We start from the raw sequence: 26,752 nt of genomic DNA, 5'->3' as shown, positions 1-26,752 counted from the left end.
AGGGTTGTTTTGAAGATTCAATGAGTTAATACATGGCACTTAGTGTTATATGCATATTTAGTGTTATCTAAACAAGAATCCTATATATCAACAGAAGTTAAGCTTTCTTCATTCTATTTGTGAATCAACACTGGAGAACTTGAATATAAGCAAACTAAAGATAATACAAATTTTACTTGGAAGTGCTTTTAAATAGCAAGGAAGAAGCAATACTCATGTTTAACAATTATGAACTGAAAGCAAGTAATATACTTATATCTGAAGCTTATCAACTATATTAATATGAGACAACCTGATAGAAATCTAAAGGTTCTAATAATTGATAGCATATCAAGGGCAGACAAAAAACTTTACAGCCAGGTTTAAGTCCTATACAATCAAAATAGGGACAGAAAATGGTAAAACCATAAGCAACCCTGATTACTTCAGCAAGCGAGTTTATAGCTCTCTAGCTCACACTGTCCAAACAGTAATTCAGTCATTATGAGAAAGGCTTATAACAATATTTTATCAGAAACCAAACGTACTGACCACTGCTTGTTAATGAGGTTGGGCACACTGTTTTGGGATTCATTTGGGTAAGAAATTAATATACTACTTCATACCTTGAACAGTCAGCCCTCGCAGTAACATATTATGGAAGAGAAGTGTAGAAAAGTCCTTGAAATTCTGCCCCCCACCGCTACCAGAGCAAGCATTCTCAAACTGCTCTCACACTTTGTCTAGTAAATTTTCCTAAGACTGTTTGCCCCCTGTAATTGAAGGAAAAAGGGGGAAAAAAGGCTATGCAAATATCCTAAATTTAAAATACACTAATAGTTAGGTAACATTTATACATATTTCTAAAGTCTTGGCAACTGCTCATTGTTTGCCCTTATCTAAAATAATATGAACTTGAACATTATATTCTGGCACCCCCTACTGGTAACACAGTTGAAATGCTATCACAATATTAACTTTAGCATGGCAGTTTCCCTGTAGGATTTGAACATATTACTGCAGTAACAATACTGTTTGGTGGTTACAACAATATAACGTGTCAGAGGAGGGAAGTGAGGGGGTTGGAAGGATGCTGCCTACTTCATAAGACATATGGCAGCCTGTCAGATGTTTTAAGAATCTCTGACACCACTTTTACTGAGTGTCTGATACTGGCCAGGTATGATGCCAGAAGCTAGGACCCAAAGCTGAGTTGGAACTTGTCCTGAAGGAGCTTCAGTTAACTCTATCACATCCAAGAGAGGGATGTATAGGATCCCAGATTGAGGAGCCTAACTCAGCCTGGGAGACGTGAGAAGGCTTTCTCTGGGTAGTGATAATTAAGCAGAGTTTTGGAAGAGGCCAAATTAACTGGATAAACATGGGAAGGGAAATATTAGGCAAAAGGAATAATACAAAAGCACAGAGCTTTGTCACAGCTTACCCTTCCCCCTCCCCATATCCTCAAGTCCATTCTCTAGTAGGTCTGTGTCTTTATTCCCGTCTTGCCCCTAGATTCTTCATGACCTTTTTTTTTTTTTCCTCTTAGATTCCATATATATGTGTTAGCATACGGTCTTCGTTTTTCTCTTTCTGACTTACTTCACTCTGTATGACAGACTCTAGGCAAAGTGAGAGAGTGGCATGGACATATATACACTACCACACGTAAAACAGATAGCTAGTGGGAAGCAGCCGCATAGCACAGGGAGATCAGCTCGGTGCTTTGTGACCACCTAGGGGGGTGGGATAGGGGGGGTGGGATAGGGAGGGTGGGAGGGAGGGAGACGCAAGAGGGAAGAGATATGGGAACATATGTATATGTATGACTGATTCACTTTGTTATAAAGCAGATACTAACACACCATTGTAAAGCAATTATACTCCAATAAAGATGTTAAAAAAAAAAAAAAAGCACAGAGCTGAGACAATCATACCATGTTTTGGAGGAAAAAAGTCACTCAGTGGGACTCAAGTGACGCATCTGGGTTGAACAGTAGCAGAAACAGTAGACATAGGCCAAATCACAAAAGGCCATATCTGCTAAGTTAAGGAGTTTAAACTTTCTCCTAAAAGCTATCAAAAGTGTCAAGGTCTGATCTACATTTTAGAAACATTTTTCTATGGCTTTCCTATGAGTTCCCAAGATTTCTGAAGTCACTGAATAAATATCTACTATGCATTAGACATAAATAGATAAATTCAATGAAATAATTTGAAAACAAAACTAAACAAAGCTAAAACATGCCTTTGAAAGCATAAAGAAAAAGTTGCAGAAGCCGCATGAAACCATTCATAAATACCTTTTAAACTCATCGTGGTAGAATTCTGACTTGCAGGTTACCATCTCGCCCCCCTGGATGTCCTCGCGACTTCTGACTCCCCCAAATACATACAGTTCCATGGCGACTCCACAGGCTACAGCTCCAAACCTGAAAGGCCACATAGGGCATACTAGGTATTAGATTTACAACTCATGACCCGATTCCATAATTCCTCCTACGCTTGTTTTAGCTCTGCGCCATTCAACGTTTCACAAATACATGGGTCTTCCTTTTTCAGGAAATGGTTTATTCATTTAATGTTATATCAACCAAATGCCAAGTCAAATAAAAGATTAGCTGGAAAGAAGGGAAAAACAGAAGCCAGGCGAAGGGGGCTCTGCACAGTCCTTATCCAAGTTCTCTCACCTTCTCTCTTTCAGTGGACAGATAGCGGTCCACTGCTGGGTCCGTGGGTCATAACATTCCACAGACTCGAAGAGTTTTCCATACGATCCTCCGCCCATGGCATAGATTTTCTTTTTCATGGCTGCATAGCAGCCAATCTGAAAGGAGAAAGCAACAGTGGGTGAGGCAACATTTATTATTAAAGTTAGGTGAGTAAATACCAGCTTGGCTAGAGAGCACTGGCAAATATTTGGAAAAGGATCTGACTTCTAATAGTAAGACTATGTATGGTGCCTTCGAGTATTACAACAGAGGCTTTTAAAAATGAGAAGAGCAAGGTAATACACACACTGTGAATCCTCAGAAAAGGATTAACTCCATCTAATACTATTCCACTAAGTGAGAAAAGTAAATAATCCTAATTTTTAAAGTGGCTTTCCAGGCTCTCTGTTCTCACCACTATTTGAAGAGTCCAAGATGTGGACTCCATGGAGCAAGATGTCATTCAATTCCTGCCCCAAGTCAGTCAGTTGAAAGGGCACAGACAGTGAGAGATCATATTATGAGTAAATCCCAGTACCCAAGGTGTAAAATACCTAGGGCGCTGGACAAGGCTTTGGCCTGATGATGAAATTCCAGCCTCTACCAGGGAAAAGAAATACAGACTAAGCTATAAACAGCTAACATGAGCCATTTGTTTTCATTCTACCCAGTAAGCAATGGCAGTTCTCTACCTATGGATTAATGTTTCTCCCCAGTCCTGCACGATGATTAAGAAAACCGGTTTGGGAGACCTGGTTCCTTCCTAGGTTAGTGCAATCACAAAGCATTTATCAGGCGTGGGCCTTGGACACAGCAGCGCTGCCCAGAGCCCACCGCCAAGATAAACTCTCTCACACACCGTTTCCTGGCTTGCTGTGTGGCTGGTAATAGTGAAGCCAAGCTACCAACAAAGACATAATTCTATAATGTTAATTCTTTTAACACTATCAATTGCGTTAAAAGGCATACGTAGGAAATGAAGAAACATAACTTTACAATCCAATTTGTGAATTAGTTATCACAAGATATAGTTCTCACCTTTCTAACCATGGTTAAATCGGGTTGCTTTGTCCAGGTTTTAGAATAAATATCATAACATTCCATGGAAATTAGCTCTTTTTCACCATCTTCTCCTCCTAAAACGTACAGCATCCCATCTATCTCCACAATTCCAAAGTTATGTCTTGCCTGAAAAGACATCAAAGATCTTTGTGGAAAAAGGGCCAACTGTCAGATTGAAAGCTGATATTCATACATTAAATAAAAATCACAGGCATCATTATATTCCAGCGTTCCAGCAAAGAAATAACCAGGCTCAAAACCATCTCTCTCAGATATTTCTGATTTCCCTAGCAAGCAGCTCACTCTTCGATCACGACAGACAGAGAACCCACGTCCAGGGATTTCCCGGAACAAGGGAACTACGCACGTGGTGAACTCGCTGGCAGAACCCTTACTTTTCACTCGCAACAGCTCACGCCAAGAAAGAGAACTAGCGCTGTGTGGCTCTGTAAGATGATCTTCGCGCAGCAGCCGGCAGCAAGTGGCTCCCAGCTGATGTGTGAAGGCCGGTAAGATCCGCATCAACAGCACTGCCTGCGGCTGGAGAGGTGGGGGCGGGAGGGGGAGAGGCCCGGGCTAAGGCTGCCCGGAGCAACAGCACCTGATGCGTTCCACACTCATCCACTCACAGCACTTCCCGGGTGCCCAGCCCCCCTCCAGCACTGAAGGGAGAGCGCTCACCACACAAACAAAATGCGCCGCCATCATCAAACAGTTTGTGCGAACCATCGAAAAAGATCTAGTATGTGAGGAGCTTCTATGTGGTATGAAGAGAAAGAAAGCGGGGGGGGGGGGGGGGGGGGGCGGGAGAGCTGAGAGGCCGGGGGAGGCCTCGCTGAGAAGGAGCCATATGGACAAACCCTGAAGGAAGCAAGCAGCGAGCCACGTGGGTACCTGGCAAAGGTCCCAAAGCAACTGCACTCCTAGGAGGCCTGAGAAGGGGGAGCGAGGGAAGGCACGGGGAGCAGAGCCGGGAGGGGGGCACGCGCATACCAGGCAGGGGCGCTTGGCGAGGCTGCTACCTCTTTCCTTATACTCAAATGCAAAGCAAACAAAAGTGCTAAAGGGAAAAAAGAAACATCAGACAAATTACAAAAGCAGTATTTTACCTCGTTCATTGGTGGCAATGTGGTCCATGTGTTTGCATCTGGGTCATACTTTTCTCCTGAGCTCAGGGTCTGCTTATTTTCATCTTGGCCCCCATATACAAACAAAAATCCTTCTGCAAAAAATCAAAGAATACATGCAAGAAAGCTGAAATGTAAGTTTTCAACACCTATCTCCAGTCAAATACAAACGCCGTAATGGCAGAGACAGGATGTGGAGATACCTTCTCTGACAACAATGGATTCGAGATCTTACCAAGCCTGGGTGATAGAGCCAAATCTGTGAGTCACTTTGACCATTTCACTTGCCTCGGGATCTCTGTGTGGATCCCCACTACCCTGCACCTTAAAAGGAAGACTGACACCACCCACCCGGTCAGCAAGTGACTCTGAGTTATCTCAGTTCATCTGTTCTGTTCCCCAGCCTCTATTTAAAATAGTTTTCTTGGGGCTTCCCTGGTGGCGCAGTGGTTGAGAATCTGCCTGCCAATGCAGGGGACACGGGTTCGAGCCCTGGTCTGGGAAGATCCCACATGCCGCGGAGCAGCTAGGCCCATGAGCCACAACTACTGAGCCTGCGCGTCTGGAGCCTGTGCTCTGCAATTAGAGGCCGCAATAGTGAGAGGCCCGCGCACCGCGATGAAGAGTGGCCCCCGCTCGCCACAACTAGAGAAAGCCCTCGCACAGAAACGAAGACCCAACACACCCAAAAATAAATAAATAAATAAAATAAATAAACCCAAAGTTTAAAAAAAAAAAAAGTAAGCTGAAATATTAAAAAAAAAAAAAAAAAGTCTTCTTAAAGGAGAAGAAGCCAACAAGGCACTATGGTAAAACTGAAGGGAAATGTGGGCCCTAGAGAGGTTACCATGCGTGGAAACCATTTTGCTCTGAGGGCGTTTAGCAATCTGGGAAAAATGCAACCTTTCTCTTAATGGCTTTGAGGGGATGAAGAAGATAGAAATCTAAATCCCAGGCCCACAGACAGCGTGGCTTCTGGCAGGAAAGCCTCGCCGAAGTTCTAACCATCAGGATGAAGGCCAACCAGAATTAGAAGCCAGATTTAAATCTCCTTGCTTATCTAGGAAATCTCAAAATTCGAATTCGATTTACAGTAATTACAAATTAGTAGTGTTTTCAGGCAACTGGCAGAAAAAAACACAAAACTTATATGGAAGAAAGTACGTTTATCTAAGTTTTAGATTCTAACATTCTAAGATTTTAAAACATCACGTTATCCCTACAAATAATTTTTAATAAAACAATCTTTGGCACTCAGTCAAAGATACTGAGGTATACAAAGAAACCAGACTCTATTAAGAAGAACCAGCAGAAGCAGACAATAGGGAGTAGTCTTGCAAAGATTCCAAATTTCAAATATTAGAGTAATCAGAAAGACGATAAAACAACAATGCTCACTATGTTTTAAAAAAGACAAATGTGAAGGTAACTCTAGAAGAAGGGACAAGAGAAGTGACATAGTAGATCTGAAAAAAACTTAGAGAATTTCTAGGGAAAAAAAGATAAAAACAGATTAAATAAAAAATTCAATGGATGGATTTAATGGCAGATTCATCACAGTTAAAGAGAGAATTCATTAAGTGCAAGATAAATCAAAAGAAATCACAGAGAAGGCAACATGGAGAAGCAAAAAGATGAAAAAGAAAACAAGAAGAAGGTAGAAGGCAGGGGCTGGAGTAGAAAGTTCTAGCCATGTTTGATCTGACTTCCAAAAGCAGAGAGACAGAGGAGAAGGAGCAAGGATGACGTATGAAGACATAACAAACAAGAAGTTTCCAGATTTGATGAAAGGCCAAGCTACAGAGTCAAGATGCCCAACAGTCTCCAAATATGGTAAAATTTCAAATAAAATGTTGCCTAAGCACACTACAGTGAAATGGCAGAAAAACCAAGACAAAAAGAAAATCTTAAATACAACCCAGAGAAAAGGCAGAGCTTTAGATCTGACAACTGACTTAACAACAAGGAATGACAGAAGTCAGTGGAAAAACATCTTCAATAATAGATGCCAACCTAAAATTCTATACCAAGCAAAAATATCCATTAAGGATGAAGGCAAAATAATGACATCTTTAGACAAACAAATCTAAGAGTTTGCTACCACTAGACCCACATTAAAGGAAATTCAAAAGAATGAACTTCAGAGAGAAGGAAAATGATCCTGGACGGAAAGTTTGAGGAGTAAGAGGGAAAAACAAAGAAAGTGGTAAATATGTGGATAAATCTAAATGAACACTATCTACAGATACGTGTATAAAACAGATAAACATATACATGTAAATATTTACTTATAAATAACCATGTGTTTTAATACTGTAAGACTATGGAATGTGAAAAATAGGAGTATAAATGTCCTATTTACACTACTAGACTTTGTTAACTTAACAGTACAGGCTGTGGATTCAAAAGTGACCTTCAGGGGACTTCCCTGGTGGCGCAGTGGTTAAGACTCCACGCTCCCAATGCAGGGGGCCTGGGTTCGATCCCTGGTCAGAGAACTAGATCCCACATGTATGCCACAACTAAGGAGCTGGCGAGCCACAGCTAAGGAGCCTGTGAGCAGCAACCAAGAAACCTACCTGCCACAACTAAGACCCAACGCAACCAAATAAATAAATAAGTAAATATTAAAAAAACAAAACAAACATAAAGTGACCTTCAAAGGAATATAGACACAGAATATAACTTCTAACCTGGTAGAGAGGGAAAAAACTGAATGACCAAAAAGTCAATCAATTTTTTGAAAAAAGGCAAGAAAAGAAGAAACACAGAACAATCTGGACAAATAGGAACTACTCAATCATTTCACGACTTCAATGAGTACAACTGGGCACAATGCCTCTCCTCATTGTTTCAAGTTTCTGAAACAACAACCTCTCTAGGAAATCTGAAAAATCAGTGATATAGGAACCTTTGTGGTAGGTGTGCATGTGTGAAAATTATGCACATGTATACACATTATGGGAGGACAACGTAAGGAAGCTAATTTTAAGAAGGAACAGAGAAATCAGACCCACATCCTGTTGCCTACACCACTCCATCCAGCTGATTATCATTGACAGAAACTTCAGTAATTGTGGAACTTACGATTCCATTTCTATTCCATAGCTTTAGGCATATCTAAAATATGGTACGGTGTGGCATAGCTTAAAAAATTTAAGGTAATGTTTGTGGGCAAGCAGAGACTATAAAAGAAGAACTGCTAACAATAATTAGAATGAAGTGAAATGGCACTTGCAGGACGAGGCCAACAAGGCAGATCCAAGCTGAAAAGAAAGGCAGCAAGGACAGCCTTCCCCATCACCTCCTGGAGAGAAAGCTTTCAATAACGTTCCTAACTTGTAGACGTCAACGAAAACATACTTCCTGTCATAAAACAACTTTAAGCCAGAACTAATTTAAGCAGTATTTTCTCAAGTTTCATATGAAATGCCTGTTTTTATGTGACACTCTTATTTTGAATATAGTTACATGTTGCGATTCTACACTGCACAACTTTCCAAGGTGGGGGGCTATCACGGCTCAAAGAAGTCCTGCGTCTCAGGTGTGACCATCCAGCTAATGGGTGGTAAGAGTCACTGAGTTTTGCTCTTCTAGCAGTTAAGTCATCCAATAAAATGCTCCTCAAGTGACGTCTTAAAAACAGCCACGTATTTCAGATTTGGGAACGGTAAGGACTGACAGAAGACACTCCTCTTACCGTAGCCCTGGAAGCTAGAGCCACCCTCAAAATGTCACCACAGAGGGATAATAAAATTATTTCTTTAAAAGGTTTTGAGTCATTCTGCACAACTCTGAAATGACATTACTTGATCCTGTGTTCAGGTAAGCTTGATGACAGCACGGTACCTGCTGAGAGGATTCCGTGGTTGATTCTCGGCATGCTTAAAGGGGCCAGTTCAATCCACAGCTGCCGATTAGGGTCATACAGGGGGCACATACATCGCATCGCTGCTGTCGGCTTCCGTGAACTAAGGAGACAGATAACTGATTAGTAGTTAATATGTTTTATGTACTTCTGCTTGTAATGACTATGACTAGTTTTACTACTCTAAAGAATGTTTCAAACATTTTAAAAAATCTATTGCTGTTAGGCTTTAGATACTGAAAAGTGTTATAAATTTCTGTTTACGTGGAAATCTCTCTTCCCTTACAGCACCCGTCAAACCGCTCACAGCCACGCTTACACTCTTTCCTCTCCGCCAACGGTCACGATGCACTCCGAGTAGCCCCGGGGCTTGAAGCTGGCGAGCATGGCCTCCCCCTGCTGCGGCTGGCTGAGAGGGATGTTGCTGCACTCTTTGACGATCTCTCGGACTAACGGCTCGTTCAGCATCTGCTCCCGTAAATAGCTCGAGTCCAACCCTGAAACCCACAGCGCTGACATGACATCCTTCATGTGGACCTGGAGGGCGGAAAGCACGGGGAGGAAAAATGGAGAAAACGTTGTACATTTAGAATATACGTTTTCCCACTCCTGGAAGACTAAAATTATTGACAGTCAGATTATCAGCAGGCAAGTGGTAAGGGTAAGTACTGCTTGAATGTGCTTATGGCCCCTTTCCTTTCTACTTCCCTTGGCCTTAATAAAAGTTTAACTTAAAAAAAAACCATCCCTTCAGATTTACATTTGATGTATCACTGCGAAGTTTTAAGCAGCTTTCTTGAATGCCCTACAGGGTTCCCACAGCAACAGGAAAACTTAGAGAAGAACCCTGCTATGATTTGCCTTATTTCACATACTTGGATGTGCTGTGAGTCACATCACATTTATAGAAACATTATATACAGGAATAGCTTGATACAATATGGTCAACTAGATAATGAACATGTATCAACATTAACATTACAAGAAAAATCTGAAAAAGCCAAATTTCAACAAAAAAAAATCCTGAGTACTATATAATCATTTCTTCAGTAATTACTGTTAAAAATTATCTATCATGTATAATGTGAATGATATACTTTTTTTTTTTTTAATAAATTTATTTATTAATTGATTGATTTTTGGGTGTGTTGGGTCTTCGTTTCTGTGCGAGGGCTTTCTCTAGTTGTGGCGAGCGGGGGCCACTCTTCATCACGGTGCGCGGGCCTCTCACTATCGCGGCCTCTCTTGTTGCGGAGCACGGGCTCCAGACGCGCAGGCTCAGTAGTTGTGGCTCACGGGCCTAGTTGCTCCGTGGCATGTGGGATCTTCCCGGACCAGGGCTCGAACCCGTGTCCCCTGCATCGGCAGGCAGATTCTCAACCACTGCGCCACCAGGGAAGCCCCAAATGATATACTTTTTTTAAAAAAAAATTCATGCATTTTACTTATTTATTTTCCTTATTTATTTATTTTTTGCCTGCGTCGGGTCTTATTTGTGGCACATGGGATCTTTGTTGAGGCATGAGGGATCTTTCTGTTACGGTGCGCGGTCTGCTAGGGTTTCTCTCTAGTTGCGGCATGTGGGCTTCTCTCCAGTTGTGGCGTGAGGGTTTTCTCTCTGTAGTTTGTGGCACGCGGGCTCTCTCATGGAGGCACGCGAGCTCAGTAGTTGTGGTGCGCGGGCTTAGTTGCCCCGCGGCACGTGGGATCTTAGTTCCCCGACCAGGGATCGAACCCACGTCCCCTGCACTGGAAGGCGGATTCTTTACCACTGGACCACCGGGGAAGTACCTGAATGATATACTTTTCATGCTCAGTCATCAGATTTGAACCAACTGACTACAGCACTCTACGTACATAAGGTGACTAGTTTCTCTGGGCTTTGAAATTGTCATTTTAAGGTACACTCTTTTATACCCTGAGTAATAAAAGCCAACAGTCCTTACAGCATCAAGTTCAGATTAACCACAGGACGAGGAACTGCCTCTTGTTTCCCAGCAGCCGTTCCATCTTATATGCCCTCATCACTTTAAGGCAAGAAGAGGGTCAGAGAGAAGATACTTCAGTGGTGGCAGCAAGGTGGAAGCTCTTCTATCCCCTTTCCCAATCTACCTCACCAATGGGGAAAACAGAACACTAATTGTACTAAGGAGCTGAAGCTACGAATGTGGTTTCTAAGTGGACACACTCATGGGCCTGCAGAATTTAAAAATTACAAGATAATCATTAAAATGTAAGTCAAGAGTTACTAAGAACAATTAACAATGCAATTATGCATTCTGAAAGCCACTCTGAAACCTAATATACTTCTTTATTTTGATATAGTAATTGGAGCTAGCCTCTAGTATATAAATATTAGACTTAAAGCCCTGTGATTTAAAGGTTAAAGCTCCCTCCCCCAATGTATTAACAATGTGGATCTCAAGCCTGATATTCTCTAAGACCCTTCCTTCCTAGACTGTCACTCCTAGAACCTTCCTATTTGGAACCTCATTGCCATGAAAGCTCCGGAATGCTCTCCCACTTTCTCCTCCAGTGGTGTCAATCACTCCAGGGAGAGCCCAGTGCCAGAATTCAGCCCTCTGCCAGAATTCCATGTGCCCTTTTCTCACCCCACTTCCTGCATCAGAGTCCCTGTAGGGGTTAGCCCGCCATCGTAGAGGGAAGGATGCTGAAAGCTAGGATGAGGAGTATAGGGTGCACTTCTATACTCTCCAGCTTAGCTTGAAATCCCTTTCCCCTTAATAACAACATTCAAAGGATATCATCACTATTTTCATTGCTATATGATGAGTTACATGGACTTTGGTAGACTGGTCTGAACAACAAACTGCTTTAGTGAGTCTATAGGAAGATGTTTTCCAGGTTATGGTTTAGATCACAACCTTGTCAGTTTTTCAAGTTGGAGGAGAAGAATAAAACATCTAGAATTTGGATTAAAAATAAACAAACAAATGAAGAAGTAAGTGAAAAGGCAAAGTCGGAGCACGCTATAAAGTACGGGTACCTTTCTTATTTCTGTATCATGTGCTATCCATCGGATGACTGCTTCAAATACATATCGTTCATTGCCAACGTTTAACTTCTCAAGAGAAATCACTTCCTTAAGCTTTTGAGGACTCAGTTCTAGGAATTCCTCTGTGCTGCTGACATCTCGGAAGTGAGTCTCCAGGTATTCTGTGGACAGGTAATGGACGTGGTGCAGGCAGTAGTGGAGTGCGAAGTCTCGGATTCCGATGCAGTTCTCGGCGGCAATGCAGCCTTCTAAGAACTCACAGCACAGAGTTTTAAGGTCCGTCAGCAGGAGCAGGTCCGCTGCCTGCACAACATCTTGGATGGTATCTTCGTTCAGCCGGATCTGTAAGGATGATCATAGATAGTTTATATTTGAATGTATATATTTAGAACCCAACCACTAATCTATTAGGCAGGACCATATGAAAGCTCCGTTTACAGAGGTCAAGGATGATTGAAAACTGGCAATTTCATATGGTTCAGCTTTGTTTTCAAGAATAGTCGGAGGGCACCAAGGCACCTGCGGACAACATAGGCAGCGCATGGCTGATTAACTTTTCCCAGCTCTTCCCTTCCTTTACCGAGATGAACCACCAATAACCCTGCCAAGGTGAACTGTCCATGGGGCTCACTTCTATACTTAGAGAAAAACCTTAAATGACTGAAATGCTTAGGAAATGGCAAGTTCCGCATTCTATGGTAAACTGAAGGCGATTTCTTTAAATGCTAGCACCTGAACTAATGAAAATCCTGCCTCCAAATATATTAAGTTCACTTCTTTGCCAAATGGTACGTGGAAGATACCACACGGCCCCTTGAAGAGAGGGAGAGTCACACTGCCCGAGCGGCCTCATTCTGAACACCAAACATTGCACTTGGTGCAAAAGATACAATCTGGTTTCAAAGCTACTTTCTGGAATAAATCCCTATGAAGATTTTTTTTTTTTTAAATCATTGTGAACATTCACTTTCCCTTAATTTTCTTCAGTTTCTTGATTGATGCTTCTTCCTCCACCCACGTCACAGTTTTTCTGCGCAACAGTAAGGCAACATCAAGAAACAGGCCCCTAAAATACTGTCACAATCATGAACGGCCCAGACTCTCCGAAAGAATGCGTACTTATCCTCCATTAGGAAGCGTTAAGGAGAGATTTCACAGTGAAGTGCAGCAAGAAACGTTTTACCACAATTTGCACATTCTGTACCATAGATAAATAAGGTTTCAAGTTTCCAATGCAAGCCTGAACATGAATACACTCTTCTAACTTGTTATAACTGCCACTGAACTGATTTTACAAGTTAGGTAAGAGTTTGGTCCTAAGCCTGGTTTTGTGATGCTAAGAGCATGGCCAGTATTTTAAGGGCTGTCCCCAAATTGGTTTAAATTCATTTATTTTTAATAATCATACACATAACCTTATTTCCACACACCCACCTCCTAGTGTTTAGAGAAAAGAGAAAGTGATAACATCATGAAATGAAATAAAAAAACTTCAAAAAGGATGACAATCACCGAGTTTGACTCTGGACAGAATGAACATATTTAGAGAAAGTAAGCAGTACACTCAGAATACTTATGTAGGAGACAGAGCCTTTACAAAAGGAAAATTAAAAGAAGAATGAGGAAGAAGGAATAAAGGAAAGAGCAGGACATGAGCCCTCAAAAGGAGTAAAGATAAAATGTAATCACATCTCTTGCGTAATGAGATGTGAGGCACATGAACTTCTTCCTAATTCACACCTAAGATTATCCTTAAGTGTCCTCATGCTATACACTTTAAATCACATAAACAGGGGAGCAGCGGGATGGAGGAGGGCAAAGAAACGGAAAGGACCACTAGCCACTGATCACTTTCTTCCTTGGCTTTCATGAAATCCCCAGAAATATAGATGGGTACGGAGAGTAAAGGGAAATCAGAAAGAAAGAATGCAGGGGAACAGGGATGTTGGTCCTCCTGAGGCAACAGGACGGAGGCATCATGAGTACAATGCAGGTGCCTGTCACTGGTGTGAATCTCGAAGTCTTTATTTCTACAAAATAATCCCCACCGCCCAAGGAGGCTTCCATGTCCATGCTGTGGAGACAGAACGACTTCCCCGATAGTGTGGGTACAAAGCAAGACTGGAATTAAGATTTAAAAAACAAAAGACAGCAGCGAAGGGAGCATCCCATGTTCCTCATGTCTCAGACTGGAAGGTGGAGCTCAGGATGGTAGAAACAAAACCTAGGATTTGGGTAAGATCTTACTTAGTCTGCTTTTCTTTCAAGGGCAGAGCCCCGGAAGAACACCCTTGGGCGCCACGTCCAGCAGGAGACCCAAGTCAAGCACACAGTGACAGAAGATGGAGATGACAGTGTTGTCGGTCACAGAGTGGATGAAGGAGACCCTCACCCTGAGCTCGAGGAGCCTCTACTCAGTCCTCCTTCCTCTGTGTCTCATCATACCTGCCCACTGAAGATGTAATCCAGGATCTCTCTCATAACCATTACCGATATCCCTTCAAGTTCAATCTTATAGGTTGATCCATCATCTTTTGGAGGATTATAGTTTAACTTTGTCCTAAGAAAGGGAAAAAAAATGTAAAATTTCTATGAAAGAACAGAAATAGCTAGAAATATTTATGCACTAAATACTCTATAAACTATATGATACGTATCCATATATGAATCACACCTAAAACATTTCGTTTGTTAACTTTAGAGCAACATATTTTTTATGACTTTCAACTACAAAGCATTTGTTCCAGGATTCAGAGTGCTACCTCTTAAAAAAAACAAACGAAACAGACAACCAAAGCACTAAGGTCCACGTGAGCAAGGATCTCTACTTCACCTTGGGAACCCTAGGCCCTTTAGGCTTATTTTTTCCCTGTATTTAATTATCCAATTTTCAGTAATGTAACAAGGACCCCACAAACCTACCACCCAAAACAAAAGCTAGGACCTTGACGATAACCTGCTTCTAACCAAATGGTCCTCCCCACCAATTCATTCCTCTGCTTCCCCATCTGAAGTAACTATTATCCTAAATCCCACCTATATTCAATTTTCTCTTGCTTTCTTTTTTATTTTTGTATCCATGAAATATATATAACCTATAACATATATAGATTTATTGATAATCAGTGTATATATATATAATTTTAAGTTGTTAATTTTATAAAAGTGTTTCACGCTGTAATTTTCTGGGGCTTTTTTCATTTAATATTATATTGCTGAGTCATTCATCTTGCTGCATATCACACGCGTTCTTTTGCTCTTTCTGCTGTATGGTATGCCATGTTCCTGTTGATGGGCCCCTGGGCTGGGGCTCCAGGTTTTTGGTATTGTGAACAGTATTGCTATGACTATCCTTGTATATGTCTCCTTTTGCGATACGCAAAAGAATTTCTCTTGGGTGTATCCCTGGGCGTAGAATTAAGCTACATTCTTCTCCAAAGTACGAGCTAATACTCAATTATTCTCCAAAGTAGCTGGAGCAGTTTTTAGCCTCATCTGGTATATGTAAGGGGATGTGTGGACCCATAACGTCTACGACATTTATCTCTGTCCCACCTCCTAATCCTCCAATCCACAATCCAGTGAGCGAAGTATGGTCTCTGATGGTGGTTGTGACCTGCCTTCTCCTCATTACCCAGGTGCTAAACAGCTCTTCATAGGTCTGTGGCCCCCTGTGTTTCCTCTTCTGTGAAACACATGTTCAGTTCAAGTCTCTCTCTTTTTTATTCATTCATTCATTCATTCATTCATTTATGGCTGTGTTAGGTCTTGCTGCACGCAGGCTTTCTCTAGTTGCAGCGAGCAGGGGCTATTCTTCATTGCAGTGCGCAGGCTTCTCATTGCGGTGGCTTCTCTTGTTGCGGAGCACGGGCTCTAGGCACACGGGCTTCAGTAGTTGTGGCACGAGGGCTCAGTAGTTGTGGCTCGCGGGCTCTAGAGCGCAGGCTCAGTAGTTGTGGCGCACAGTCTTAGTAGCTCCGCCACATGTGGGATCTTCCCGGACCAGAGCTCGAACCCATGTCCTCTGCATTGGCAGGCAGATTCTTAACCACTGCGCCACCAGGGAAGTCCCTCAACTCTCATTTTTAATTGAGCTAATTGCCCTCCTCATATTGAGGTGTAGATGTTTTTTATTATCTCCTTGATATCAAACCTTTGGCAGACATGACACTTTTTTTTAAGGTGATGAACAATGTGAAGAATAATTTTTCACAGTCAACACTTTTTGTGTCTTGTTTAAGAACAGGTACTTTACCCAAGATCTAAAAGATATTCCTAATTTAGCAGCGAGGGAAGCTCAGACACAACCTAAGTTGCATTTAAGAACCCCCACCAAGGCTCGGAATTGGTAGGATGAGGAAGCTGTGGAAGGAGGGGTGAAGGATGAGCTAATTACAGAAGAAGAGACTGACAAAGTCTTAGGAAATAGGTGAGTTCCCAGATCCTTGCTCCACATAGATACACGACTCCTCTGCCCTGTTTAGTAAGGCTCCCCAGCTCCAGTGGAAGATAAGTGACGTCCTCTGAAGAGTGTGAGATGGAGGGGGCGTCTCTGGACAGGGGGTAGCAGGCACATCTGAGGGTAGGTGCACTGCACCAAAAACTGAGAGAGTTAAGAGAGTGTTTACATATTGAATGCTGAGATCATCAGTCTTTTTTCTCAGTTTTGCTCCTAAAATTACTGAAAGCCAGACCTACATCCTCCAGGTGAGAACCTGATGACTCTTCTGGAGGATTTGATCAGCTCCAAAGGAAAGATCTAAAGATATGGGCACAGATCTGCCTCAAGAAAATGACCCAGGTGGACCATGCAACAATGAAACCCACTGTCACTAAGCCAACCTAAGGGCTCTGAGCTTCCCACACACTGTGGGGAGCACTTCTGAAACTTCTTCACTTCACACCACACGCAGAAAATGTAATATGACCCTGGGGTGAACAGATGAGGCTGTGTGCGGGGCCAGGGGGACTCAGCCTCCCCAGATGCTGCCCTGCCACTTGGAGGGCTGACACCATCATTATCTTCACACATTATGACATCTTTTCTGGGGGGGCACATGGGTTAAGAAACTCTGCTTTAGAGCCCCACTCTTAAAACTGAGCAACTCAACAGATGCCTGACAAAGAAGAAAGACAGAAACCAAAACCAGAAGAAAAAAAGTCAACTTGGAGGAAGTACAGATCATGCAAGATGAAAAGTCAAGGAAAAAAGAAAACATCTCATTAACATTCACAGAAAAGCGAGGATGCTGTGCTCATGAAACAAGAATAGGATGCTCTAAAAGGGAACATTCAGAGAACAACAAAACAACATTTTAAAGACTACAAAAAAAAATTTCTTTTAATGTAATGTCAAAATTAAAAGTTGTATAAGTCGTAGATTGTAGACTGCAAGTCGTAGAAGTTGTAGACCTCAAGTCTCCCAAGAAAGCAAAAAAGACGAAGGTAGAAAATAGGAGACACAAGGTAAGAAAACTGGAAGATCAGTCCGGAAGGTTGAACATCTGAAAAACAGGAATGCCCATGCAAAAAAAAAAAAAAAAAAAAAAAGAGAGAATATTATCAAGTAAATGCTCATAACAAGGGATAAAAATACGCCTTTCCGAGGCATATCATCATAATGCTTCAGAATACTGGAAACAGAAAAATTCGTATAAGCTTCCACAAAGAAAAACAGGTTACACAGAAAGGAATGGGTATCAGAACTGCTTCGTACTTCCAAATGGAACTTTAATAGCAGTGTGGAAATGACTTCAAAATTCTGAAGGAAAATTATTTTCAACCTAGATTTTTATAGCCAGCCAAATTACTCATCAAATATCAGGACAGAACAGACATTTTCAGCTATACAAAGTCTCCAAACAATTGATCTTCCATGCAGCCCTTCTCAGAATGCTGTTGGAAAACTGCCCCAACAAACAAAAGAGGAAGATTCTGGACTAAAAAAAGACATGATCCAACACAGAAAAGCAGGGAAAGGAATGGTGAAGAATGACCCTAGGGTAACAGCTCTGCACCAGCAGAAGGAAAGCTGGCTCGTTCTGGTACAGCAGGATGCCTTGGCAGGCCTTAGGAGGGCAAAACTGATGGAATATATAACATATGTTTTAGACAACTTTGTTTCCCCCCTATATTCCGTATCTGCTATTCCTACCTCTACAATTTCTATAAAACTAATAATTTTACTCAAAAGGCACTTCTTTTCTGCTTGCTGCACCCTAGGTGTATCTATATGACTGACACTTTTACTAAAAGGGAAGAAAAAAATTTCAGTCAATTCTCAGTCAAGAGAGAAAAATAACGTAAGTAGTAAGAATAACACCTAAATCATTAATATTTGGCTCTGAAATCTATCACATGCAGACACGTCCTCCAGGAATGTTTCACTCAGGATGTCATGACTATTGGTATTTCTTAGTCACCGTGCTGGTTATCAACATACTGCCTCTCAGCTCCAAGTCCACCCTTTTTGCATGCTGTGTGAAAACGGCTCTGAGCCTTTCCAACAGTTGCTCTGCATTAACTGGCACGATGTTAAGCTTCTCAGTGGAGGGTGCTGGAAAGACACTGCAGGAGGAGAGAGTTTTGCTGCCGGGCTCTGGTTCTGCAGCTGGATAGGCTCCCACAGTGCACAGCTGGCCAGCAGCACCCTGCAGCTTTCCCTGGAACTCCCAGAGGCAGCTTTGCAGTCAACTGTTTCTGGGGAGGCACCTCCCTGTGAACAGCTTTCCCAGACACCTTAAAGGACAGATTTCTGGCAGGTTCCAGAGGGCTGATTTCAAGCAAGTTCCACCAGTGTGGCTTCTCTGCCATGAGGTGAGCTGTGGCTGTGTGCCGTCCAATAAAGCCTGGATCTCAGCCCTGGGTACACCAGCTACTTCTTTAATTTTTAGAGTTTACTTCTTAGTAGCCAATCCCTTATTACTCTAATCTCTTGCTGCAGTTAAAAATTCTTTATATTAAACTGTCCTTGTTCAAATTACTATGTGGTTTCTTTCTCCTGACTAGATACAGAGTCTTGCACCTATTTAAAGGGAGTAGCTCTAAAACGTGTTCGGATAGAGGGGCACCACCTAGAATTCAAGTTGTTCAAACAAGAGCTGGCTGTGCCTGCCCATGGGCTGTGGACAGTGCAGGAGGAGGGGGACCAGGCTGACGGGGAAAGGGGTTACAAAGAGACCGTTCAGTGTGCCCCCTTTTTATTTTTCAACCATGCGACTGGATTTTCTTTTTAAAGATGACTATACAGTCATCTCTTGGTATCCTCAAGGGACTGATTCCAGGACCCACACGGATACCAAAGTCTGCAGATGCGCAAGCCCAATAGTCCGCCCCCCGTATCCTCACCCACAGACTCAACCAACCACAGATCGTGTACAGTTGACCCTTGAACAACACGGATTTGAACTGTATGGTTCCACTTATACGTGGATTTTTTTTCCAATTAATCTGTGTATAAGTAAACCCGTGCAATATTGAAAAAAAACGTGCATATGTGGATCTGTGCAGTTCAAACCCATGTTGTTCATGGATCAACTGTACTATCTCATGTTTTCACAATGAAAAATGTTTCCTTTTAAAGAGTATGGTTTTCTTTCAGCAGATGGCAGGATACAGACAATGGCTAAGAGGACAGAAAAAAAGACTCCTTTAAATATGAGCATTGACCATTTCAGATCCATAAAGTCTGACCCTTTTCAAAGCCCATGAAAAATGAATCATTGTACTCTTGAAGTCTCTAAATATCTGAGGGTTAAATTATAAAACCTTATTTTGATTACGGTTTAAATTCAGATCCCAAGCTTCCCATCTTTCGGTCCCACTTCTGATCTCTCCCTCATGCCGTCTGCGCATGTCCAATTCCTGCCATCTTCTTAGGAGCCGTTCGAATGCCGGCCTGGCAGTGGCTCCCCTTCACCCGCCCTGCCCCAGGCTCCACCTCCGCCCTCACTGCCCTGCGCGTGAAAAGAATTCCTCATGTTATCAATTTCCCCAGCGCTTGATATTGTGGGATCATCAAGTTCTGTCTTGCATGATGATATTTATGTACAAAGCCCATTTCCTCTCTCCTTTATTAAAACTCAAGTTCCTTGGGGTCAGAGTCCTCTTTATCACTATAACCCTACAACGTAGCCTGTCAGTTTACAAAGAATAGATGTTCAATAATGATTTGTAAAATAAATTTTTGAATTAACAGCAGTCTTTAAATATCTGAAGAGCTGTCACAGGAGATGTTTTTCCTGCAGGATCTCAGGTACAGTGAAGCAGAGCTAGAATCAATACGAGGAAGAACTTCCTAATAGTTTCATCCATCCAATGTTGAAAGGTCTGAAGCACAGAGCTTCTCAAACTTTCAGAAGGTCCGTGGTGGGAGCTGAGTTTCTGCATTGGTAACACCCTCAGTGACGCAGACCCCTCCAGACCTCTCTGAGCAGCAAGGGGTTAAGTGATGCTTCTCAAATTATCCATGTGTGTTTTTGTATTTCTAACCCATCTCAGATGAATCTTTTGTAAAATACGATAAAAATGTAATGGGGATGAAGTGTACAGCATGGTGCCTAGTTAATAATACTGTACTGAATACTTGAAAGTTGCTAAGAGAGCAGATCTTAAAAGTTCTCACCATAAGAAAAAGAATTTTGTAACTATGTGTGGTGACAGATGTTAACTAGACTTATTGTGGTGACTCTTCTGTAATATACACAAATATTAAATCATTATGTTGTACACCCTGAAACTAATATAATGTTCTATGTCAATTATACCTTAATAAAAAAATGCATGAGTTATTAAAAAACAAAATTTAAAAGACATAAAATACAGGCCCCAATTCTTTTCTAAATTTTTTTTTTTTTTTTTGGTTGCACTGCCCAGGGATTGAACCTGGGCCACCGCAATGAAAGCGCAGAGTCCCAACCACTGGACCGCCAGGGAGTTCCTGTGGCCCCAATTCTTTTATCATTAGATTCGACGGACATAAAATTATTCTGTCAAACTGCTACAAGAGTTTCTAATTCTTACTCTCCGTGTGTACTTATATTATCATGGCCAGGTGACAATTCACAGGCCATCATCAGCCTGCAGGTGACGTCTCAGGAGGCTGATATCTATCTGTCTGTCAGGAATATAGTGAAAATTGGCCATTAGTCCTTACCCATCTTAGACGCTAAGAGTCACTCAGACCTGCTGTGAAACTGTCTTGCTTCACAGCCTGCTGTCATTTGCAGTTACTTCCTTCTTTCATTTCTTTCTATTTTTTAAAATTTCTTATTGAAGTATAGTTGATTTACAATATTAGTTTCAGGAGTACAACATAGTGATTCAATATTTTTATAAGACTTTTTTTTTTTTTTTTGGCCTCGCCATGGGGCATGCAGGATCTTAGTTCCCCGACCAGGGATCTTACCCTCGCTCCCTGCATTGGAAGCACGGAGTCTTAACCACTGGACCACCAGGGAAGTTCCCCCTTCTTTCATTACTTGGATACTTGCCATCCCTTTCTCATTTAGAAACCTCACAAACTTGTCTTATTTTTCCTCTTCTTGTCTTCACTTCCCCCTCCCCTATTCCCCAATTAAATCTCTACACATCCCTTCAGTTTTTGTTGCATTCTGTTTCACATTTCTTTCCTCCAGTAAATACCCTAATTTTCCCAATATCTACCAACACATTTTCTCTGTATTTTCCCTTTTTTATCTAGAATTTTCTCACCTTGCACATCATTTCTATCTTCTCTGCCACATATAACTGAGAATTCAGTGAACTGAACAGAATGAGTTAATGAATTAAAAAAAAAAAAAAAAACTAAGCCAAAGGGTTAATAACCAATAGTTTTGTTTCTAAAGTTAGTCCATATATATCAGGAAGTAAATCAACTCTTCTGTTTCCTTTCTTATTTTAATTAAAGTATAGGGGCTTCCCTGGTGGCGCAGTGGTTGAGAATCTGCCTGCCAATGCAGGGGACATGGGTTCGAGCCCTGGTCTGGGAAGATCCCACATGCCGCGGAGCAACTAGGCCCGTGAGCCACAACTACTGAGCCTGCGTGTCTGGAGCCTGTGCTCCGCAACAAGAGGCCGCGACAGTGAGAGGCCCGCGCACCGCGATGAAGAGTGGCCCCCACTTGCCGCAACTGGAGAAAGCCCTCGCACAGAAACGAAGACCCAACACAGCCATAAAATAAAATAAATAAATAAATAAGTAAGCAAATATGGTTAAGAAAAATATATTAAAGTATAGTTGATGTACAATGCTATATAAGTTACAGGTGTACAATATAGTGACGCAAAATTTTTAAAGGTTATACTCCATTTATAGTTATTATAAAATACTGGCTATATTCCCTGTGTTGTACAATATATCCTTATAGCTTATTTTATGCATAACAGTTTGTACCTCTTAATCTCCTACCCTGATATTGCCCCTCTCCCTCTTCTGTTTTCAATCTCCACCCCAGGAAGATATAGAGTCATATGTAAATTTATTGGAAGTCACAAAATCCTTGTTTTTATTATTATTATGTGATGTCAATTTACAAACTCTCTCCTAGAAACTGCCGTAGTCTTAAAACATCACTTTGAGAATTTCATAACACTCTTTGAAAAAACTAGAAATAATGGGGAGTATTGTAAGATTGGGCCTCCAGTGTTCAGATATAAATATCCATGCCTGTCACATTCTTCCCCAGTTTTCTGTTTCTAGGGCAAAACATTCCCCCCCTCTGCCCCTGTTCTCTCATTTGTAAAAAGAAGAGGTTAAATAAGGTCATTTGAGGGCTTCCCCACCCCTGAGCACTTCTGGGCTAAACTGCTGAAACACACCAAAAAGTTACGGCAGAGACTCAGCTCTGGAGACACATTCTGTTGAGTCCTAGAGGATAAAGTCCAGCCAACTCAATCAGTTTCATAGGATTTATAATATGCCTTCTGTGGGTGATGCAGTGCAAGTTCATTTTCCCTCCAATCACCTACCCTCTGGGCAAGCATTTATTTTCTGTTCTATTAAACTTAAACACAAGTGAAACAAAATCAGTTTTTCTTTCTCTGGACAACACTGAAAAGGTTTTATAAGAAAAAAGTTGTTGGCTAATAAAGAAGCTGGTATGATTCAAAGTTTTATATCCATGAAAGAGGTCTACGACTTTTAAAAAAGTGTAACAGAGCAAAGTCCTCTGCTGGTTATATACTGTCCTCTTCTAACTGGCTTCCAATTGCTGGAAAAGTCCGGTGTGTCTAAATGTCATAACAAACAACCCAGATAATCAGTCCTGGTCCTCCTCCTCACGGTAGACGTTACTGAACGGGATTTGATATAACAGTGACAGAGAAGACATCTAAGTGACTTTTCCTCCCCGGGGATGCAAAAGCTTGTCTCCAATAAAAGCAAGGAAACCTACTCAAATAGGATGCAAGAGAATGTAATGCTCAAGGAGTCAAGCTTTACAGAAACTCCAGGGAAATTCACGGGCATTACTCACACAGTTTCAAATGATTCATGTCACCTCAAACTGGGTAGCTCTCAAGAGCAGAGGGGCGTGGGCTCAGCACTGCATTTGCCCACTGAGGCCCAACTAATGATGTCTGCTCCTGTGGGGAGCCTGTTTTACAGATGCCCCCTCCTTTTTTTGTCTTCGTGAGCTCCTAAAAACCACACCAAAAAAGGATCTTTGGGGCAGAGGAATTTCAGGGCAGTGACACTAGTCAGTATGTTACTACGATGGTGGATACATGTTGTTATGCATCTGTCCAAACCCACAAAATATACACCAAGAGTGAACCCTAACGTAAACTATGGACCCTGGGGGATGGTGTGTCAATGGAGCATCATCAGTTGTAACAAAGGCTCCCCCTGGTGGGCGATGCTGAGCATGGCGGAGGCAACACATGTTCTGTTTTCTTTTTCTTTTTTGACTATTAAAAAATATATATTTATTAAAATATATTTATTTTTAAATTCTCAAAGCTTCAGACCATCTTTCATCTAGCCCATGAGGTACTTGAGTGTAGACATTACAGTATACAGCAGTGATTTTTCTCTCCCTGGGTCTATTCTTTCCTTTTCTTTAAAGAGAAAAGGTTCAAATATCTGAAGAGCCCCACCTAACTCTACTAGTGCAATGCTTTGGTTTGACTGCTTATTGCATCTTCAGTCACTACCCCCTGTGGCTTACTCAGTATTTTAAATGGATTAGTCATGTTTCCCTACCAGATCATTATGGGTGAGCAGTAAGTAATAAATAAAGAACATTTGTATTGAATATTATTCAGTGCAGTTCTTGGTTTTGCATAGAAGGAGGATCAGGAGAAGAGGGGGGCATTAAGGCCATGAAGAGCTCCCTGACACCTAAAGCCATTAAAGTATCATCTTCCTGCAGGCAGTGCTGTCTGATGGGAGGAGCTCACTCTATTTGAAGGATAGGTCAAAGCCTTGCTAACAGTCCTGCTTCTCTGCCTTTAGCCTGCTATCACTCTCCCCCCAAGAAAGGGAAACAGGTCCCAGCAGATGCTGCCATCATCATGAAACCTGCGCCCCGGGTTCTGGTCTCTCCATCCACCCTCCGGTCACAGCAGCCTTCTTAAGGCACAGAAAGACTATGCCTGGGCCCTCTGCAGCCTGGCTGAGGAGCTGCAGTGGCCTCTGAACTCCAGGGAGCAAGTGCTGGCTTCAGCTCAAAGTTTCCAGGAGCTGGGAATGCTGTGAGAACAGCCAACAGAAGAAAAAGGAGACGTGGGGCTGGAAGTTCAATGTCTGGAAGGAGGGGCCCCAGCTCTCTCCAGCGCCCAGAGCCTGCACAGCTGTCACCAGCTAAGTCATGCTGAGATGTGGATAGGCTAGGTAGTAGCCCACACCTGAGCCCAGGACCATGCCAAAGAAAATGTAGGACATAACAGCCAGCGTCATGAAGTAGCCGATGACCACCCGAGCGACATGAAGTAGAGACTGGCCGAAGGGACACAAGAACCACCTGAGGTGGGTTCTGCTGACTGCGGGGGACTCTGAGCTTGAAGAATTCCGGCCCGTCTCTCCGATGAGCTGCTGGCTGGTGGAGATGGACAGGCGCGTCAGGGCCTGGTGGAGCAGCCTAGCTTTGCCAACCTTGATGCCGTCATACAACACAGCCAGGAGCAAGACGACCAGCCCCGAAAGGGCCATGCCTGCAGGACTGTGGACACTCCAGAAATCAAAGAGAAGCGGAAGTAGGTAGGAGGTATATGGGGAACCTCTATCCTCCTCTCAGTTTTGCTGTGAACCTTAAACTGCTCTAAAAAAGACAGTCTATTTTTAAAATACTTTCTGGTCCCAGTCAACTTTATGAAATATAAACGTGCAGGTAATATTTCCATCAACAGATGGCATCCTCTCACGACAAGGCCTGCTTTTTGGTGGATGGGAATGCAAGAACCCGTCTATCTCCCAGTTCCTGCCACCTAAGAATTCCATCTACACAGGAGAAAAGCGTTTACACACATGTATGGCACGTGACCAGGTGTCCCAGAGGGAGGTCCGAGGAGATCCCGAGGCACACGGTGGGATATGAACTAGGTGCCACCGGCCAACCTCTAGGTAAGCTCCCCTTGCACAGCACCTCAACCTACATAGGCTAACTAATCCTTGCAATGCTCCTCCTACAAGACCGAGCAAAGTCAGGGAGCAGTGAGCAGAGGAAAACACGAGAAAACACAGGTATGGTGCTGTGTGTCCCATCTGGGAACTGCCATCAGCAGGACACTGGTTCACTCAGAGCAGGAGGTGCCAAAGAAAAAGTAGAAATGGGGACCAGAGCCGCAGTCCTCTATTATTCTAAGAATCACACTTTATCATAAGAATAGCATTCTCATTAAGGTTCAATACTGTTTCTTTCCCTTCATTATTTCCTTGTATTTCCTCTATTCATTTCTCTTTGCCTCCAATTCTTTTTACCCAGACAGATTATGGTTTTTACTTATTTACCATCAACACTTTTTTCCTCATATAGATCCTGGAATGACTCATACTTCTAATGGATTTTAAGAGTAGCTCCCCAACCTGCTTCCCAGAAGCTTCTGAAGAGCTTTTAGAGAAAAGCAGGTCCTAGACCAATTATGTCAGGTTCAAGACAACGTATATTTTAAAAGTTTCCAGCTTATTCTGATGTATTCCCTCCTGCCTGGAAGAGTCTCTCCACCTCCCACTTCCTTGATTAGTGGAAAGAAGACTTAATCCTTCACTGACTTCAGGTCTCTACTCCAGTAACACCTCCAAAGAGCGGCGCAGGTACCTTGTTATATAAAATAACAACCCCTGGGCTTCCCTGGTGGCACAATGGTTAAGAATCCGCCTGCCAACGCAGGGGACACGGGTTCGAGCCCTGGTCTGGGAAGATCCCACATGCAGTGGAACAACTAAGCCTGTGCGCCACAACTACTGAGCCTGGGCTCTAGAGCCCACGAGCCACAACTACTGAGCCCGCGTGCCATAACTACTGAAGCCCGCACGCCTAGAGCCCGTGCTCCACAACAAGAGAAGCCACAGCAATGAGAAGCCCCTGCTTCGCAACGAAGAGCAGGCCCCACTCGCCGCAGCTAGAGAAAGCCTGTGCATAGCAACTAAGACCCAAAGCAGCCAAAAACAAATTTTAAAAATAGATAAATAAATAAATAAAATAAAATAAAATAACATCCCCACTCCCCTCCCTGTTTTATTTTATTCCTAGAATTTACCACCATCTAATAGACAGCATTTGTTTAATGTTTACATCCATGAAAATAGGGACTTTGTTTTGTTCACTGCTCTACCTCCATACCCCATAAAGTGTCCAGTACTGAATGCGCACTTGAAAAATATCATGCACTTGATAACAGCACGCAGCCAGGTGGGGGAACCAATGGATTTTAACGCTGCAATGATCAGTTACTGTTTTCACTTGGCTCCGAGACCAAATGAGCGCAAGCGTTCAGAAGTGGCATCATTCACCAGCTAAGCGTCTGTACGCCCCCCTGCACAGCATCGCTG

At 42.5% G+C, this 26,752-nt stretch overlaps 1 protein-coding gene across 7 annotated transcripts in view; it reads right to left on the bottom strand.

The window, feature by feature from the left end:
* The window catches only part of GAN (gigaxonin), a 67,776-nt gene that overhangs the window by 21,561 nt on the left and 19,463 nt on the right, over window positions 1–26,752 (bottom strand). For all 7 annotated transcript variants that reach the window (XM_036833699.1, XM_036833701.1, XM_036833697.1 and 4 more), the window contains exons 2-9: window positions 14,209–14,323; window positions 11,755–12,105; window positions 9,067–9,284; window positions 8,729–8,850; window positions 4,862–4,974; window positions 3,729–3,878; window positions 2,670–2,806; window positions 2,283–2,411 (exon numbers count right to left, since the gene is read on the bottom strand). In XM_036833699.1, coding sequence (XP_036689594.1) covers window positions 2,283–2,411; window positions 2,670–2,806; window positions 3,729–3,878; window positions 4,862–4,974; window positions 8,729–8,850; window positions 9,067–9,284; window positions 11,755–12,105; window positions 14,209–14,323 — 1,335 coding nt within the window. The remainder of the gene's footprint in view (window positions 1–2,282; window positions 2,412–2,669; window positions 2,807–3,728; window positions 3,879–4,861; window positions 4,975–8,728; window positions 8,851–9,066; window positions 9,285–11,754; window positions 12,106–14,208; window positions 14,324–26,752) is intronic.

Source organism: Balaenoptera musculus, chromosome 19 (genome assembly GCF_009873245.2).
Source record: "Balaenoptera musculus isolate JJ_BM4_2016_0621 chromosome 19, mBalMus1.pri.v3, whole genome shotgun sequence".
Taxonomy (NCBI): Eukaryota; Metazoa; Chordata; class Mammalia; order Artiodactyla; family Balaenopteridae; genus Balaenoptera; species Balaenoptera musculus.
This window is presented reverse-complemented; position numbering and strand designations above follow the sequence as displayed.